The sequence below is a fragment of the Aspergillus nomiae genome (assembly GCF_001204775.2).
Source record: "Aspergillus nomiae NRRL 13137 chromosome Unknown contig00152, whole genome shotgun sequence".
NCBI classification, from domain to species: Eukaryota; Fungi; Ascomycota; class Eurotiomycetes; order Eurotiales; family Aspergillaceae; genus Aspergillus; species Aspergillus nomiae.
The window spans coordinates 1-16,962 of NW_015378207.1; the positions used below are offsets into that span (position 1 = coordinate 1).

A 16,962-nucleotide genomic window follows, 5' to 3' on the forward strand; every position below is an offset into this window, starting at 1 on the left:
ATGTTTTTGTATTTTTTTTTTTGTTTTTTGGTTTACCTCTGTCGCTTTGAATTGTCCAGGAGGATTGCATATCATGCTAATTGGTTTTTCTAGCGTCTCCGCGAAGTCACCGATCCCACATCGTCTCCATCTGTCCTTAAAGAAGAGAACCCATACCACCATCTCCGTATCACTGTTACCAGCGGAGGATGCCATGGGTTCCAGTATATGATGTCCCTGGAGGCCGCTTCCAAGATCGACCTGGAAGAAGACACCGTCTTCGAAGCAGAATACTCCCCTGAGGAAGGATCGGCTGAGGCCGCCGGCCAGGCCAAGGTAGTCATGGACGAGCCCTCTTTGGAGCTCCTGTACGGAAGTACTGTGGACTACACTATGGAGCTGATCGGCAGTCAGTTTAAGATTGTTGATAATCCCCGGGCGACGAGTAACTGTGGCTGTGGGACTAGTTTTGATGTGACTGATTGAAAGGGGGGCGATGAGATCTTGTATTTGTATATTATACTTTTGCATCTGGAGATAGAGTAATCTTTACTATACCCCCCTTCCCCTTCTCCTTACTTCTCTGCTCTTTCTTTCCTCTTTTCAATGGTGTTGGTGAGGTTTAGAGTGAATTGGAAAATTGTCATCATCTATTTCATCATGCGAATTCCTACCACATTTGTCCTCTGCTATCTAGCGTGTTGTTGTGCATGCTATGTTATGCACAGATCAAACATGTCGAACATGAACAGTAAGCAAACCAAGTATAGTTAAGCATCGAATACGCCCCAAACAAGCCTCGAGACTTTTGTAACCACCCCAAACCCGTAATCAGAGTAGAGTCCAAGGTTGCAACCCTGATGAAAACATGAACAACGAAAGAAAAAATAAAAAAGGGAAAGGGTAAAACAAGGGAAACAAAAGATAATTCATGATATTGCTGGGGACTGAGAGGTGAGATTATGGGATGGATTTTAACTTCCCCACTGCACTTCTTCACAACCGTTGGTCCTTTCACGCCTACTTCCCCGGGTTCTGCCTCTCTTTTTTATCTCCTCTCCTATCTGCGGTTTGGTCGGAGGGGCCCTGCGTTATCGAAGGGTACCTCTGTATGTGCGCAGTTGGGAACATAGCACGTATCTCAATATTTGAGTGCGTTGTCGCCTGTTTCCTTGACAAAGGATCAGACGCTTTAGTAGACGCGGGCGAGGTTCCGGAGGTACCAGTCCACCAGGCGACGGCCGGCCTTGGTCTCGCTGACGTGGATCAGGTCATTCTCCAGAGCGTAGTCCAGGTCGTTGGCGGCGACGGGCTCACCCTCCAGCAAACCGCCCTCCACCCAGCGGACCTGACGGCTGCGCTGCTTGTTCACCAACAGCCAGGAGCGGAGCTTCTCGGGCTCGACTTCCAGGAAGCCGGCCAGCTTCTGCAGGTCCATCGTGGTGTACAGCTTCAGGTAAGAACGGATGGTAGGGTTGTACAGCGTGTTCTTGACCTCATCCATGAAGATAGCCGTGTGGTGATCGACGGGGTCGACGTTGACAGATGGGTTGTCGAAGTCGGGGGGAGTGGGGCTGATGAACTTGGGGCAAGCGGAACGGAAGAGCTCCTCAAACAGGGGGAGGGCCTCGGGGCCACCGTGCTGGAGACGGTGGAGCTGCTCGCCGTACTTCTCGCGGAGAGCGGAGTGGATGGTGTCGTCGAGACGGGTGGGGTGAAGGGCAACACAGATAGCAATGAGAGCATACATCTGGTCGTTCTTCTTGGCAATAGCGTCGTAGCTGTTGCCACCCTTTTGGAAGTTCTTGGTCCGGGAGACGTAGACCAGGATGTGGCTGAACATGCGGATGGCATCACCGTAACGGCGCATCATCATGTAGGAGAAACCCACATAGTAGTAGGTGGTGAAGTGAGCTGCCATGACACGAGCGAACATAGCCTTCTTGTTCATTTCGATGTCGTCAAGGGTCTTGAGGGCAAGGCTGAAGTCACCCAGCAAGCAGTGGACACGCAGAAGTCCGATGATCGAGAAGTATCCGAGCATCTTGTACAGGGGACGAGAGCCATACTCCCCGGCGAATGCATGGGGTCCTCTCCACGTTTGATAGCAGCCAATTGCTCATTGATCTGGGACCTCTGGATAAGGGAGTAAAGAACGTTGAGCACGGAGTAGCAACCCCAGGTATTTGGGTTCTCACGCAAAAGCTGGGCCTCTTCCTCGTTAGAGCCGCTACGAGCGACACGGTTGCGGTAACGGCAGAACGATTCGAACTGGTAGATAAATTCATCGATCACATCCCAAGCCCAGTAGTACTGTTGGAAGGAAGATAGTCGTTAGCAAACTGTATAAGAACGGGCTTGGCGCACACAGTGTGTGGGGGCACGGGATATGCAGAAAGCAGAGCACATGTAACCCCCAAGGACGTCAAGCTAGCGAGCGAGTACATACAGAAGGGACCTCCAGTTCAACAGGGCCATCCGAGTTGAGGATGTAGTGGAAAAGGCTGCAGTAGTTGTCATAGCTTGCAAACTTGGTCTCCAGTGTGGCCTGGTATTCAAGCGGGGTCGCAGCAGCGGCGAGCTGTGCCTGGAGATCTTGCGTCTGAGATCCAGCTCCAAGGGATGTGGTTCGGTCCAGTTCGCTCATGCCATCGTCGAAGTTGACCTGCTCGCGGTAATCGTTGACGAGTGCTTCCTCCTCAACATCGGACTCGTCGCCCAGGTTAGGGTGCGCATTGGCGCGCTCTTCGTACGACATGTTGACAGGTAAAAAGTCTGCGGAGAGAACGGGGATGATCCAGCAAACGGTCGACTGAGGGTAGGGCGAGAGGGAGAGGGCACGTCGTTTGGCGGTAACTGCTCGGCGTCGGCGTGTGGGATTTCGATTGTTTCGGCGGCAGTTGAATTTTGAGGGTTTTCGCTTGGCCCCGATTTGTGCTTATCTTATCTGCGCATAACGGAGCTGATGAGTCATCTATGAACTGCTCGTCCATTATGGAGACAAACAGCGTCACGACGTATAGAAACTTTGAAAGCCCTGAACCTGCAACTAACAGCCATACAAGGCTCGCGATATTCTCATGAATTTATGGATAGATTGGAAAAGAAATTAGGGAAAAAAGAAACACAAATCCTGCGTATAAACTCTCGCGTCATACTCTGACAGTCTATAGTTATTCTGAGAAACTCTCTATCTCGTTTTTTCTTTTGGGTGGCTAGTTATGATGATATTGAGTTAATCTTTGGTAGTTATGCCAGGCTTCCTAGGGGATTTCCTCGGAAACCAATTTTGTCCTAGATAACAAACTAATAAACCCCAAAGTGAGCCTGGTTTTTGGCCACTGTATCTTAAAAGCTCTAGCCAACAGCTTGTCGTCGGCATGATAATCGGTCAATGATACAAAAAAAAGACGATAAACTCGGGGCTGTAAGGAGGCAACTAAGTGCTTATAAAATACTGCTGGACGGTTTGGTTTCGACCTTCGTGCAGGCCCAGAAACGGCAACGTAACGACAACAAACATGCTGTTGATCGCCTGATAGGATTGTTGTAATGTGGTAAGTAAGGTAAGATGCAGTCGTAGGCTGGTCAGCATGCGATTGGCAATGCCATGGATTAGGTTAGAAGAGCGTTGGTTCAATACTAAGGTCAATTAGCAAGCAACCTATTCAGATTTGCCGGCCCTTACCTGCAAAAGACAACAAGGGCTACCCTCCGCATGGGAGATCATGAATACTCTGGAGTAAAGGGTATGGAGTATAGTTGTCCAATGGTGTGGCCCCGGAAAACTCATCCAGCCGAGCTCTTCTCCATCTAGTCTCATAGACCCGTGACGAGGCTCTCCTCTCTTCTCCAACTCGTCCCTCTCTTCGTATCCCTCCCTTTTCTTCGCCCGAACACTTTTCATTTCAATTTCAACGATACACATGGCAACAAAAGAAGTACACCAAAGAGAAGCCTGCCAACAGCTTCCAATCTTATGAAAGAAATATGTCCCCTTACTGTCTGATCTCCCTTCTCTCTCAAACAGAGATAGTTGCCACCACTTATAGGTAGTCAACTAGAATGGAGAACCACCGAGCCTTATGTATCGCATCAGGATGATCGAAATGGAATGCTAATTCGCACAAGATGCTTCTGCATAGTGTATATACATACTCACCTTGTTCGACCGACGTACTAGCTCGCTTCACCGCTCCCTCGTGCTATACGCTTTCTCTTGGTGTCGCAAGAAGCAATCCCACATTCTGTACATAGTCGCCAAGTAAGCCGCTGGCTGATTGTCATGCTCTGGAGTTGATATACATTCCATGAAAGCCCGACTTATAACCACTGGGAAGATTCCAAATTCCTGTGGTCGAGCACTGTACCGGCTTCGGGGGGGAGTTTGATCCCCATGGACTTGGCTGTGGATTCTATGTTCGCGAGCATATCTCTAGCGAGGGAGAATCTCTTGCTGAAGGCCACTAGAAACCGACACAATTCAACAAATTCCTCTTTGAAATCATCTTCACACTCGTCCAAAGCAGTGAGTAAGATAAGGGAGCTTGCATTGGCAGGCTCTAGCATCTGGCCGGGAACATGTCTAAGCCCATATGCTTCATGGTATAGGAGGAGATAGTCAGCGATCTGCTTCGCTGACTGAAGTCGGATCAACCGAGCGTGGTTAACATCAGACGGAAGCAACATAGGGACAAAGTCCTCGTGGTTCACTAAAAATTCGAAGAGCAGGATGATGACATGATGGTATCTGATACTACAACAGTTACAGTCAATATTTAGCAATCGATTAGCCAGATGGACACTTTGCTCTTACTGCAGACTCAATACTTGCGGAACTTGTACAGTCTCCTTGTCAATTTTCAGTGGGCCGGGCAGGCCTCTCAGCCACGTCTCTAGGCGAGTGTACACAGCGCTTATCGCCCTACATAGGTCGCCAATATTCATATCGAATGCCCCATCAAAAAGCAAATCTTGCATGTTGACGACAAGTTCCGTGAAGCCCACCGTTTGGATCATGATCTCACGGAGTAAGGCAGGCTTCTTCTCGTATTCAATATGGTTGGAACGAGGATATGGGATCCATACAATGTCGTCACTGACATTGTCTCTCCCAGGAGGCTCGAAGATTGGTGGTTTTAGGTTAGCGGTTTTCCGACATTCCATGGACATTTGTCTGAAGAGAACGGTCAGCCAACTCAAGGAATACGCTCGGGTCACTTAAATACTGTACGAATTGAGAATAAATAGTCCCCAAGCAGTCGCTGCTCCAGCAGATCGCAGATCAATAGACGCGTCTCTCCATTTGCGGTGCCCCGTCCTCGGGGCCTGAAAAAGCCCGATATCTTGTCCAAGCTGCACGGCTTGCCTTAACAGCAGCCAGCTAACGTCATGCTTTCCTTTCAATTTCAGCCTTCAAATTGTCAGTTGGGCCTGCATATGAATGACATGGGAAAACGCGGATCACACATACACATGGCTCATCAGAGCAAGAGCCTGGATGTTGGCCAATGAAGGACGACCTTCTTCCGCTTTCCATAAGAGCTCTGCCTCATTAAAGAAACATGCACCTTTAGAGGCCACATCTCCGGGGATAGCAAAAACATCAGGAAAATCAGAATATGTCTTATCAAAGTTAGAATAGACCGCTAATCAGGTCAACAAGAAAAGACCGTGCAGAAGCACCATACATACACTTGCAATTGCTAACATGCTATTTACAAGGAAAGGGGTGCAGAATTCCGTATTCTTATTGCCCTCCCTCATATGTCTCAAAAACACTGTCTGATCAACGATTTGCGACAATGGATGATCCCATGTGAAGTATAAGGAGATCAAATGCGAAACGAGATGACCGTCGTCGGTAACGGTCGTCCAAGGCTTGACCGGCACTTGGAATACGGGGATGTCGCACAGTTTCTCTAGGGTTATTCGAGAGTGGGCATCAGCGGCCAAACGTTCCTGTTGAGCTATGGCATCATCTGTGTTTGCTAGGGGTTTGGCGTTATCGGAACTCGCGTCACTCAAGTCGGCTGGGGCATCCACAACATTGGCAACATTGGATAGCAGAGCGCTGCCGCGTATAGTCTCCAAGATATGGTTGACTTTGTCTTTATCCGAAGAGCGGAGTGACTCTAGCAAGGAATACAACAAGCCTCGATAGTATTCCAGCTCGCCAAGAGTGCGTCTAGCAGCGACCTTACGCCTGAGGTCGAGCGTCTCATCGAAAACGCATTCAGCGTCTGTGTTCTGACAGGCTTTACAAGGTGCGGGGCGTCCGGTGCACTGCCATGTGGAGAAGAGACGTCAGTGGGATGTCTGTTGAGACAAACAGAAATGAAGAATAGGATCTTTTCTCTAAATTGGTTGATCTGGGACATTGTTCTCATTCTTGAATGCAGGGGTGGAGGTTCAAGATCGTCTTACCTTCCGTTTCGCTTGCTTACACGGCAGGCAGGCCGTGGAATTTTTCCTCGGCTTCATGAGAGTGAATGGTTGTTTGTTGACGGGGCCGCGAGGCCCTGGAGCGAGCGCTGGAAGATGGTCCTCTGAAGTCATCTTAAGCCGCACATTTACTCTCCCAGGTGAAGAGGAAGATCATTGCTAATGTATAATTTCCAGTCTGCCTACTCTGCGGCGTGTCCAGCTAAAGAGATATCGGAAGAATCGAAAAGGACGGCAGCCTTATTTTAGATTTTTGACCCAGCAGGAACGATCGCAGAGTTGGGCAACATCAAAGTTATTATGGCTTTAAGAAGACCCCACCTGCTCTAGCCTTAGCTCCTTTCACAGTGGTTCAACACCTTCCGAGATGTCGATGTGATTTTTGGGCGCTTCGCATAGCAGCCATGTCTCGTTACGGCGGTTGTGATATCCCTAGCGGTCGGTGATTGCTATGAGCCTGCGTCTCCCGTATCTAAGGCTCAGATTCGATGGGAAGGGTTTCAGGTGCATATTACAATAAGAAACATCGATTGCGAATGACCCAAAGTGTCCCTCTGCAGGGGAAATGGTGACCGGGAAAAAAAAAAGCCCCCAAGGTAAAGACGATTGATTTAGAAATAGTGGTATGTGAAACAGGCCCCTTTTCTTACTCTAAAATGGCTGCAGCAATGCCTCGATACAGCTGTTGTCAGGCAGTCTGGAACCGTGACTAAGACCCATGGTACCAAGCTGAATGACGCTTGGATGCACGCAGATATGAAAACTGGTTCCTGTGGGCTTAGGCACTGACTCGTGGGCAGAAAGACTTGAGCCTGCTCATGCACGGGATTCTGCCGAGACTTGAGGTTCCTGATCAACAATTTACAAACAACCTCTCTTCCTATGCATTCTATAGGAAGTTCCGGACCACGGCTTCCGATGATGCACATGCAGCCCGTTGGGGCAGTAAGTCCTATGCTTGGTCTATTGGACAGGGGGGGCATGAAGTGGGTACTTGTCAGCCGGTCCTCCTTCGTTCTTGGCCTTGACATCAAGAATCCTTCAAACTCCGTCCCCAGAATCACCAAGGAGGTACCCGGTAGATGGGTGCACTCGATTCGGGTGGCGTCATTTCAGTGTATCGGAGTACCTAACCTATGTAATTATGACTTGATCACTCGGGATGGGCGACTAGTTTGGCCCTTTGCATTGTTGTGCATACGTACCTTACGCTACTTTGGATCTCCCGCTGGCGTGCCTCTATTGGGGACACGCGTATCCGGGAATGGAGCGTACATGCGACCGATTGCCAGATGCTTGTATAATATTTGCAACTAAACCCAGCAAACAACGGATTCAACAGGTTTGGGACAACCCGCACCTGACTGGCAACCAAGCAAGGAGCATTGTGATAGGACGAGTCCATGAGAACGGCCCCAGTCTAATTGAAAACTATAACCAATACAATAGGCGGAAAAGATCACCGAATGGACGATCCTCAAACAATGAGAGTTTGCCATACTCCCATCTCTCCTTTGTCCTACCCACGCAAATCCCGACGTTAAGATTCAGTCATTTCATAGTCTTACCAGCTCAGTATGCTTGAGCTTTGCCATCTCGATGTCGATCTTACATCAGCCCAGCCGATCTACACTGCTGGAATCGGGTGGCGAACTTTCTCGATGAATTTCCGCCGCAATTGTCATGTCCTATCAGGATTAGTTGCTGTAAGTATTTTCAATCTCCGCTTGCAGGGCTGGCTACGTCAGAGTTTTCCTCTTGGACATCCTGAACCTAGCCTGGAGACGTCAAACCAGGGGCCACCGATCCACGAGTGACATAAAAGTGGCGAACAAGCTCAGCTAGCCGGCGATCCGAAACCTGGGTCCAACGCTGGGCATCACGCGAGAGCCTATTAACTATGTGGTGCTAGCAGACCACGCGATATCATTCGCCATAGAGCCTCAACCTAATACATTGCAAGCTTTACTCTCTTCGCGATTCTCGTGGTTGGCAGCATGGCAAAGAAACAAAGGGCCCAGCCAGACCACCGACAACTACTACTAAGGTAGCTTAGTGACAACCGTCCGGCGAATCGGTACATACCGTACGGAGTACTTTGAACCGTAACTATTTGGGGCCTTTTCCGTCCCACTTCATTTTAATTCTCCTCCCATGCTTCAATGTTCATCATTCTGTGCTATCATCGCCGTATGTATGTTATGATGTATACTCGTAGGTTATCCTGCTTTAGGTCACAAGATCCCCGCGCCTTCTGCATGAATACCTTACCGAAAAGAGAAGAGATCCATCGGCATCACATGACCTCCGTTTACTTGGCATTGGCCAGAAAGCTCACTATAAAATGTTACTATGATATGAATAATTCCAGTCCCTGCATTGCTATTCTCAGGCCCTTCTATCCATAGAGTGCTACGATCACTACGGAGTAGTTCGAAAGTCATGGGCAGCATATAATATAAGCCTGGTACTTGATCGTCGACCGGTCATCTGCGGTCACAGCTAAGTCGAGCACGAAACTGCAGGGATCCACTGAGCAACGATCTGCTTCTACACAGTAAGCAGCATGATGCCAGACTCTAGTCGGTGAGAAGTGTCACCTCGATCCCGCGCATTCTGGGAGACACTGCAGGTAGTACTAGTTTGGTTTAGCCGATGCATATGCAGCTCAGACAAAGACTTAGATATGCAAGGACCGAGGTCTGCAGTAAAAGGGGTTTGAAAGAGCAAACTCGGAGCTGTAAAGGAGTATGTTATTGTGGGCGTGGAAGTGGATCTTCACAAGCTTGAAGCTCTGCGTCAGTCCAATGTGGTAATGAGCTTAATGGATTTCTACTATGACAGGGAGACAGACCCTTGATGCCTGCCAATATTTTGTTGAGGGGATTTTTCGGAGTCCTTTGGGACGCAAAAAAAATTATTTCTTGTTTGTGCCCCTGTTTTACAAGGTCTAAGTTAAATTAATGAAATCTTCCTTTGCACTCTCTTTGTTTAGTCTATCTCATCACTGCAAAGAGGCCGAGGTAATTGCACCGAGTATCTCGAAAGACTGTTGAACTAAATTTAATTTTGTTTCCTCCCTTTTGTTCTTCTTTCGAATGTTGCCAATGTCTTTCTTAGATTTCCAACCCTTGTTCTAGGTCTGATAACTATCTAAGCGAGGAGGGTTACATCTAATCTATAGACGGTTTGCTTACTACCAACGAGATTAGCCCTAAGTCAGATGCTTAGAGGAAATACAAACGACAAAGGCTTTGAATTGAAATACATGGAAAATTCAGTTTCACTGACAGGTCCCACACCTATCGATTGAATCCAGCCCACTCACTGCCTTTCCTGACTATGCCTTAGTATTTGGTGAAGAGCCCTTTTCCTGCGGGTTTTCTTGTATTCACTCCCATTCTGAGGGGACATGTAATCCTTTTCGTAGATTAATCGAGTTGGTACGCTCGGTTTGCCTACAAGACGTGCCCTTGAGTAAGTTCGAGGTAATTAAGACACATTTAGAGATACTCTATCGTCACAAATCCAGGATAAGAGTTACTACGATTGAGGTATATACGTAAACAGCTTCCTGGAAACCCAAAAAGGATATAGGTCTAGCCATGCGGAGGGTGCTCTCCCCTGTCGAGAAAGGCGAGAAACAGTAGGGGAACCATTTTGTCCCTGTACACAACCATCCGGTCTATATTTCTGAATAGAACTAGAGGGCCACGGCCAATATAGAAGTACAACGGATGGCTAGATCATGGATGAGAGGTCCTGTGACTTTATTGGTGATCGCCTTTGATTGGTTAGAAGGTATTGCCATTGACAGAGTAACCGGACTCAAAGTTGAACGAATGTTATTATGCATTAACTAAGTATGGCACCTGAGATAAGAAGCCTCGAATTCAACAACTAGTGCTTGATAGTGTCTTGTGCCTATCAGGTCACTCGTAGAGGAGCCTGAGTAGCACTAGCGCTACCCCAGGGAAGGACGGAGATATTGAGCCAATCCGACAAGAGATTCGATTCTGGTGGGTCATTCGAAATGCATCGCGGGGTTGAGCTTGATTGTGGTACCAACTTGAATATATCTCACTTCATTTACTCGTAGTACTTATTGCATTGGAGGTCTTATTCTTTGGTTCCTGAAAAACTCGCCATATATTATATACTTCATCCCGGTCGTCCCTTTCCAGCACAACATGGGATCCCGACTACACGTTCAAGAGATCAAAAAAGGCCCCCACTTCCCTATAAAGATGATATCAGAGCTTTCACGCGAGAGTACGCGGAATCTCTCGACGCACAAGATCCTCTCCGTCATTTCCGAGACGAATTCATCATTCCATCGAAGAATGACCTGGAGCGGAAGACTCTGAATGTCAACGAAAGTATGTCCTCTTTCCCCAACCCCCACCAGTGGTTCCATGTCGCTGACCAATTGTTATCTCAACATAGATATTGAGGACTCCTCCGACCCCAGAAGTATTTATCTCTGCGGAAATTCCCTAGGTCTTCAGCCTCGGAACACCCGGAAATACCTCGAGCACTATTTACGGACCTGGGCCATTAAAGGCGTTACTGGCCACTTTACACCGCATGATGACCAGCTGCTTCCCCCGTTCGTCGATGTCGATGAAGCCGGAGCAAAGCTCATGGCCCCCATTGTGGGAGCGCTCGAAAGTGAGGTGGCGGTAATGGGCACGCTAACTGCGAACTTGCATTTTCTGATGGCGAGCTTCTACCAACCAACTAAAGAGAAGTATAAAATCATTATCGAGGGCAAAGCATTTCCAAGTGACCACGTAAGTTCCTCTCCTTCACTACCACCTAACAATACCACAGAGAATAGTGCTAATACCGTCCCGAATCAGTATGCTGTGGAATCTCAGATTCAGCACCATAATCTCGACCCGAAGGACGCTATGATCCTTATCGAACCGGAAAACCTCGATCGTCCAATCCTAGACACCGAGAAAATCCTGCAGGTGATCGATGAACATGCCTCGAGTACAGCCCTTATACTTCTCTCCGGTATACAATTCTATACTGGACAGTATTTCGATATCGAGAAGATCACGGCCCATGCCCATTCCAAGGGTATCATAATCGGTTGGGACTGTGCCCATGCTGCAGGCAACGTCGATTTGAAATTACACGACTGGAACGTGGACTTCGCGGCCTGGTGCAACTACAAGTATCTCAACAGTGGACCGGGCGGAATGGCTGGACTGTTCGTCCATGAGAACCATGGACGAGTAGACATGACCAAGGTTGGTTCCAAGGATGAGCCTTTTCGTCCGCGCTTGTCTGGCTGGTGGGGTGACAACAAGAAAACACGGTTCCGAATGGAAAATAGTATGGACTGCTTGTATTCGCTAACTTGTTCTTAACTGACTTGGCTTGCAGGGTTCGTGCCTCAACCAGGCGCAGCTGGGTTCCAATTATCGAACCCATCTGTCTTGGATATGAACGCAGTGGTGGCGTCCCTCGAGATATTCAATCGCACGTCAATGGCTGAGATCCGTCAAAAGTCTTTGGACCTCACGGGTTACTTAGAACATCTCCTTTTGAAATATCCTCTCGATGCTGCCCCCGAGGACAAACCATTCTCTATCATTACACCCTCAAACCCGGCCGAGCGAGGTGCACAGCTAAGTCTGCGCTTAGGCCCAGGCCTTCTAGACAGCGTCGTAGAGGCCCTGAAGGAGAATGGAGTAGTGATCGATGAGAGAAAGCCGGATGTCATTCGGGTTGCGCCTGCGCCTCTATATAACACCTATGCGGATGTGTGGCAGTTCTGCCAGATCTTCTTCGATGCTTGCCAAAAGGCAGTAAGAGCTCGAAGGTAAAGGTTTTGAATATCAGATGATTTAATGTTTCTGACCTGCAATTCTTGGACATATATTGGATGGGAGCTCTGATGTTTGGATAAATATGCCAAATTAGCGTCGGTGACCACGATTATGACTACGTTTACCTTGCTTTGACTACCTGCAATGAAACTTCTAGAATCAGACCATGCTGACATCCCATCCTTGCAGGCTTACAACCTGAGAAGGACATTACCACGTTCTAGCTTGCTTCATGTTCTCTTGCCCTATCTCTGAGGTGAAGGAGCTGGCGCAGCTACCCCTTGCTGCTGGTCAAAACTTTCTTTGGCAGAACAGTCCTGGAAATTTCCAGCTGGCTTGGGCTAGAGTTTCAGTAGATCTCGAAACAGTTCCAGTGATCCGATATCGGGCGAATAAGACAAGCATCCAAGGCTGCTATTGCATAATACAGACTAAAGTGCCACTATATGAGAGCTACAATTTAGCCATTCCTTCAGCGGATATGATGATTGTATATGTGCTCCAACATATTATAATATATCTCGAATTGCATCACATAGAAGTGCTTTCATCTAACTTTCTTCAGTCGTTTTTTATCACCTATCAACTTAAGGCAAAATAAGCTCTCTCTAGAGGTTGCCGTTCAGACTCCCAAGCTAACCAGTCTGACCTTGTAGTTCTGTTTCAAGAAACCATGTTAGCTTTCCGTAGGGTAGATAATTGACAAGAACGCAGTAATTGGACAAGAGATAGCAGTAACATACGGTAGAAGACCCATCGCATTAACCTTCCACACCCCCAACGCCAGTAGCACGAATTGCATTAAAACATAGACAGCCTTCACTCCAAGTAGCTTTCCCCGTGTGGATTCCGTGTCGAATTTAGCGAAGACCGTGTTCGTGTTGATCAAGCCCTGGATTGGTCCCTTGAAGAGCATGAAGACCATCATAATACTGAAGATCTGAAGGCTGTTTCCGGACATGTACATCATGATCGCATTCATGGGGATCTGTTTCGAGGGTGCCATAGCAATCTCCCATGCTTTCTTCAGCTTCAGCGTATCGGTTTCCTCGGATTTGGATGCGGCGGTGGATGTGGATTGTTCCTTGCGCTGTGAGTCGCGGTTAGGTTAGCATGTTTCACCTTGAAGGAGGTGGCGTGAACTGCAATGGCATACGTTCTTTCCTCCTGCCTTGCTGCTAGAGAAGCCTGGAGGGTCAGGAATGCGGGATGCTGCTTTGGAAGGTTGCGGCGCAGGGGAGTTCAAGGCCACGGCCCAGTACGGTGGAGGGACGGGGTTGAGTGGTTCAGTAGCCATAATAGGTCGGAGGTTGGCAGAAGCTGCGGCAACGGAGAATATATTATAGAGAATTCATTCAAGGTATGAGGTGAGTTGCGGCAAGACAGCAAGCGAGAAGACTTGTCGGAGCGGAGGAAGGAAGTTGAGTAGTGGTGATGATGATGATGATCCGACACAGTAAATGGAATTTCTCCACAAGCGCGCGGAGTTGGCGGCAGCCGATCCACTCCTGAGTCTCGCCTGCTAAAGAACGAACTATCGTGGAACGGTTTCACCCCCCCGTTAAATGCTTTCCTCTCCTTTTAATCTGCTCTTGGGACTGGGAAGCAGTCAATTTTTACCACATTAAACCAGATCCGGCACACAGACGACCCCTTGGATGTTGCCCGTGCCGCATTGACAATCCACTGAAGTCTACCAGACAAGAGAAAAGGCATGGAGGTATCGGAGCAACAGATCAGCTAAGAATTTCTACGAAGCTATTCTAGCTACGCGATCGTCCCCATATTCGTCCCCTGCGATATCGTATGCGATTTCGATATTCGAAAAGAACCAATCTACACCAGAAAACCCGCTTCATCCAACGGAACAGGGAGGAGTCCCTCGTCTACCTACTGAAACGCCATCATGAGCTCCGGTGGAGGAGATGCAAAGCTGTTCGCTAGGGTACGTTTGTCTTGGTTTTTGCTGCTGCATCGTTGGGGTTTAGACCGTATCGATCGGCGGCTATCAAACCACTGGCTTATCATTGTCCCCTCATCCCCTCATATCGGTCGAACCACCTTCGAATATGGTTTGGTCTAGTCTTTTGACTGGACCACAGTCCCCTCGTACAATTCCGTGGCTTTTATGGCACAGACTGTGGTTTATCATGCATCATTTCCTCATGTCCTACAACTTCCCCCGGCCACACTCATTATCCAACATTCGTCGGACTTAAATCTGCCCTATGTTTCTTACTGTGATTCCTTATGCGACGCAACATGGCTTACCATCTTCCCGGTCTTCACAGGGTAAAGTCGCGGAGCTGCGACAAGAGCTCCATAGCGGCGGCAAGAAGGACAAGAACTACTCCGCGAAAAAGATCGCCCTCAAGAAGATTGTCGCAAACATGACTATGAGCAATAACGACATGGTGGCACTGTTTCCGGATATTATCGATTGTATGAATCTGCCAAGCTTGGAAATCAAGAAGATGTATGTTGGAACAAAGGCCGGCACATGCTGTGATGAATAACGATCACTAATACTTTCTGTTACATTCGGTTGCAGGTGCTTTCTTTTCTTGGTGAACTATTCGCGAATGAAACCCGACATTGCCTTGAAGGCACTGCCTATTCTCGTTAACGTACGGGCCCATATATTTCTTACATCTACAGCGAAGTTAGCTTAACCGGTGTGTTATAGGATATGGAAGATACAAATCCGCTTGTGCGAGCGCTGGCATTACGGACTATCTCATACGTCCACGTGCGGGAGTTTGTCGAGGCGACTGTTCAACCTGTCAAGCGTTTAATGGGTGATATGGATCCCTATGTCCGCAAGACATCCGCTTTCTGTGTCGCAAAGCTCTATGAGCATGATAGGAAAATGGTTGAGAGCTCCGACCTGATTGACAGGTTGAACCACATGTTGAAAGACGAAAACCCAACGGTTGTATCTAGTGTGCTTGCGTCTCTGACAGATATCTGGGGTCGGAGTGAGACCATCTCCCTGACTATTGACTACACAAGCGCATCGAAACTGGTCTCGATCCTGCCTGACTGCTCTGAGTACGTATCTCTACATCACGAATTTGCTCATGCTCCTAACGCTTTCCAGGTGGGGCCAAACGTACATCCTTGAAGCCCTAATGTCATATGTCCCTCAGGATTCGGCGGAGGCACTGTTATTGGCAGAGCGAGTAGCCCCTCGCCTGTCCCATTCCAACTCTGCAGTTGTTCTTACTTCCATCCGTGTTATTCTGTATCTCATGAACTATATTGCTGATGAGAGGCATGTCACTTCCCTCGCCAAGAAGCTATCACCTCCTCTTGTCACCCTACTATCCAAACCACCAGAAGTACAGTACCTGGCGCTTCGAAATGCCATTTTGATACTGCAGAAGAGGCCCGAAGTTTTACGAAACGATATTCGGGTTTTCTTCTGCAACTACAACGATCCAATCTATGTCAAAGTGACCAAGCTGGAATTGATATTCATGTTGACGACGAAGGAAAACATCTCGGTTGTGTTGGCAGAGCTGAGAGAGTAAGTTCTGGCCCCACCACGCTCAAACACTTAACTAAGAAGTGTCTAGGTACGCGACTGAAATCGATGTTCATTTCGTCCGTAAAGCTGTACGCGCCATCGGAAAATTGGCGATTAAAATCGAGTCTGCCGCGAAGGAATGCATTGATACTCTTCTCGAACTGGTCAATGCTAAAATCCCATACATTGTCCAGGAGGCGACTGTCGTCATTCGCAACATTTTCCGCAAGTACCCCAATCAGTATGAAAGCATCATCAGCCGTATCATTCAGAACATAGATGAACTGGACGAACCGGAAGCAAAGGCAGCTATTATCTGGATCATCGGACAGTATGCAGACCGCATCGAAAACTCAGACGGGCTTCTACAAGACTACCTAGCCACTTTCCATGACGAAACGGTTGAGGTACAACTCGCCTTATTGACGGCTACTGTTAAATTCTTTATTCACGCCCGACGAAGGGCCAACAGTTGGTGCCTCAAGTATTGAAATGGTGTACCGAGGAAACAGACGACCCCGACCTCCGAGACAGAGGCTACATGTACTGGCGTCTCCTATCGACAGACCCTGCAACCGCACGACAGGTCGTCATGGGCCAGAAGCCCCCGATCAGCGCAGAAAGCGAGAAGCTGGACTCTCGAACCCTAGAAGAGCTCTGCCTGAACGTCGGTACTCTCGCAACTGTCTACCTAAAACCAGTCCAGCAAGTCTTCCGCTCCGCACGTACACGGCGACTCCAATACAGCCCTGCCTTGCAGAAACCCCGCAACGACGACGGAAGCAATGCCTGGCAATACCCAGTTAGCCCGTCCTCCGCTGGCCCCGTTACGCCTACCTCAGCGGCAAACGGTGCAGCCCCGGCACCAGGCGACATGAACGCGGCTGTGAATGCTGCCGATTCCTACTTCAACAGCGTCGGTACCCAGCAGATGGCAGCGCTAGATCTAGGTGGTCGCGGAGATGGTATTGGAGGCGGTGGTGCGCCGCAGACGCAGTATATTGTCAGCCAAAATCAGCAACAGGTGTATCAGCCCCAGCTGGCTGGTGGAGCGGCTACGGGAGAGTTGTTATTGTTGTAATGTAGTATACTTAAATTCTGTTTCTGATTAGACTTTTCTCTTCTTTTCTACTCTAGCGATGTCAAACGCGGATTTGTGATACCTCT

General features: G+C 48.5%; 6 protein-coding genes across 6 annotated transcripts; 3 read left to right on the forward strand and 3 right to left on the reverse strand.

Moving 5' to 3' along the window:
• Positions 1–93: 93 nt before the first annotated feature.
• ANOM_007038 (HesB/IscA family protein) lies at positions 94–465 on the forward strand (the record flags this gene model as incomplete). Its single annotated transcript, XM_015552294.1, has 1 exon — positions 94–465. A coding segment is annotated over one exon (372 nt), but the record flags the coding sequence as incomplete, so codon positions are not given.
• A 706-nt stretch (positions 466–1,171) lies between these two features.
• ANOM_007039 (putative eukaryotic translation initiation factor 3 subunit EifCl) lies at positions 1,172–2,737 on the reverse strand (the record flags this gene model as incomplete). Its single annotated transcript, XM_015552295.1, has 3 exons — positions 1,172–2,072; positions 2,114–2,292; positions 2,429–2,737. 3 exons carry the CDS (start codon positions 2,735–2,737, stop codon positions 1,172–1,174), a joined length of 1,389 nt encoding a protein of 462 aa, XP_015406475.1.
• Positions 2,738–4,302: 1,565 nt separating this feature from the next.
• On the reverse strand, positions 4,303–6,537 carry ANOM_007040 (putative C6 transcription factor; the record flags this gene model as incomplete). Its single annotated transcript, XM_015552296.1, has 6 exons — positions 4,303–4,735; positions 4,796–5,155; positions 5,213–5,392; positions 5,453–5,604; positions 5,674–6,264; positions 6,406–6,537. 6 exons carry the CDS (start codon positions 6,535–6,537, stop codon positions 4,303–4,305), a joined length of 1,848 nt encoding a protein of 615 aa, XP_015406469.1.
• Positions 6,538–10,613: 4,076 nt separating this feature from the next.
• On the forward strand, positions 10,614–12,263 carry bna5-1 (kynureninase; the record flags this gene model as incomplete). Its single annotated transcript, XM_015552297.1, has 5 exons — positions 10,614–10,631; positions 10,697–10,802; positions 10,870–11,216; positions 11,286–11,769; positions 11,821–12,263. The coding sequence occupies 5 exons, from the start codon at positions 10,614–10,616 to the stop codon at positions 12,261–12,263; spliced, it is 1,398 nt and encodes a 465-aa protein (XP_015406470.1).
• Positions 12,264–12,809: 546 nt separating this feature from the next.
• Positions 12,810–13,651, reverse strand: ANOM_007042 (putative ER membrane DUF1077 domain protein). The gene is made up of 3 exons (XM_015552298.1): positions 13,423–13,651; positions 13,010–13,356; positions 12,810–12,924 (listed from the first exon to the last, which is right to left on the reverse strand). Exons 1-3 carry the CDS (start codon positions 13,561–13,563, stop codon positions 12,849–12,851), a joined length of 564 nt encoding a protein of 187 aa, XP_015406467.1. The 5' UTR covers positions 13,564–13,651; the 3' UTR covers positions 12,810–12,848.
• Positions 13,652–13,950: 299 nt separating this feature from the next.
• Positions 13,951–16,876, forward strand: ANOM_007043 (putative AP-2 adaptor complex subunit beta; the record flags this gene model as incomplete). The annotated part of the gene is made up of 7 exons (XM_015552299.1): positions 13,951–14,211; positions 14,558–14,742; positions 14,818–14,893; positions 14,953–15,317; positions 15,367–15,795; positions 15,845–16,202; positions 16,259–16,876. The coding sequence occupies exons 1-7, from the start codon at positions 14,173–14,175 to the stop codon at positions 16,874–16,876; spliced, it is 2,070 nt and encodes a 689-aa protein (XP_015406468.1). The 5' UTR covers positions 13,951–14,172.
• Between the last annotated feature and the right edge of the window lie 86 nt (positions 16,877–16,962).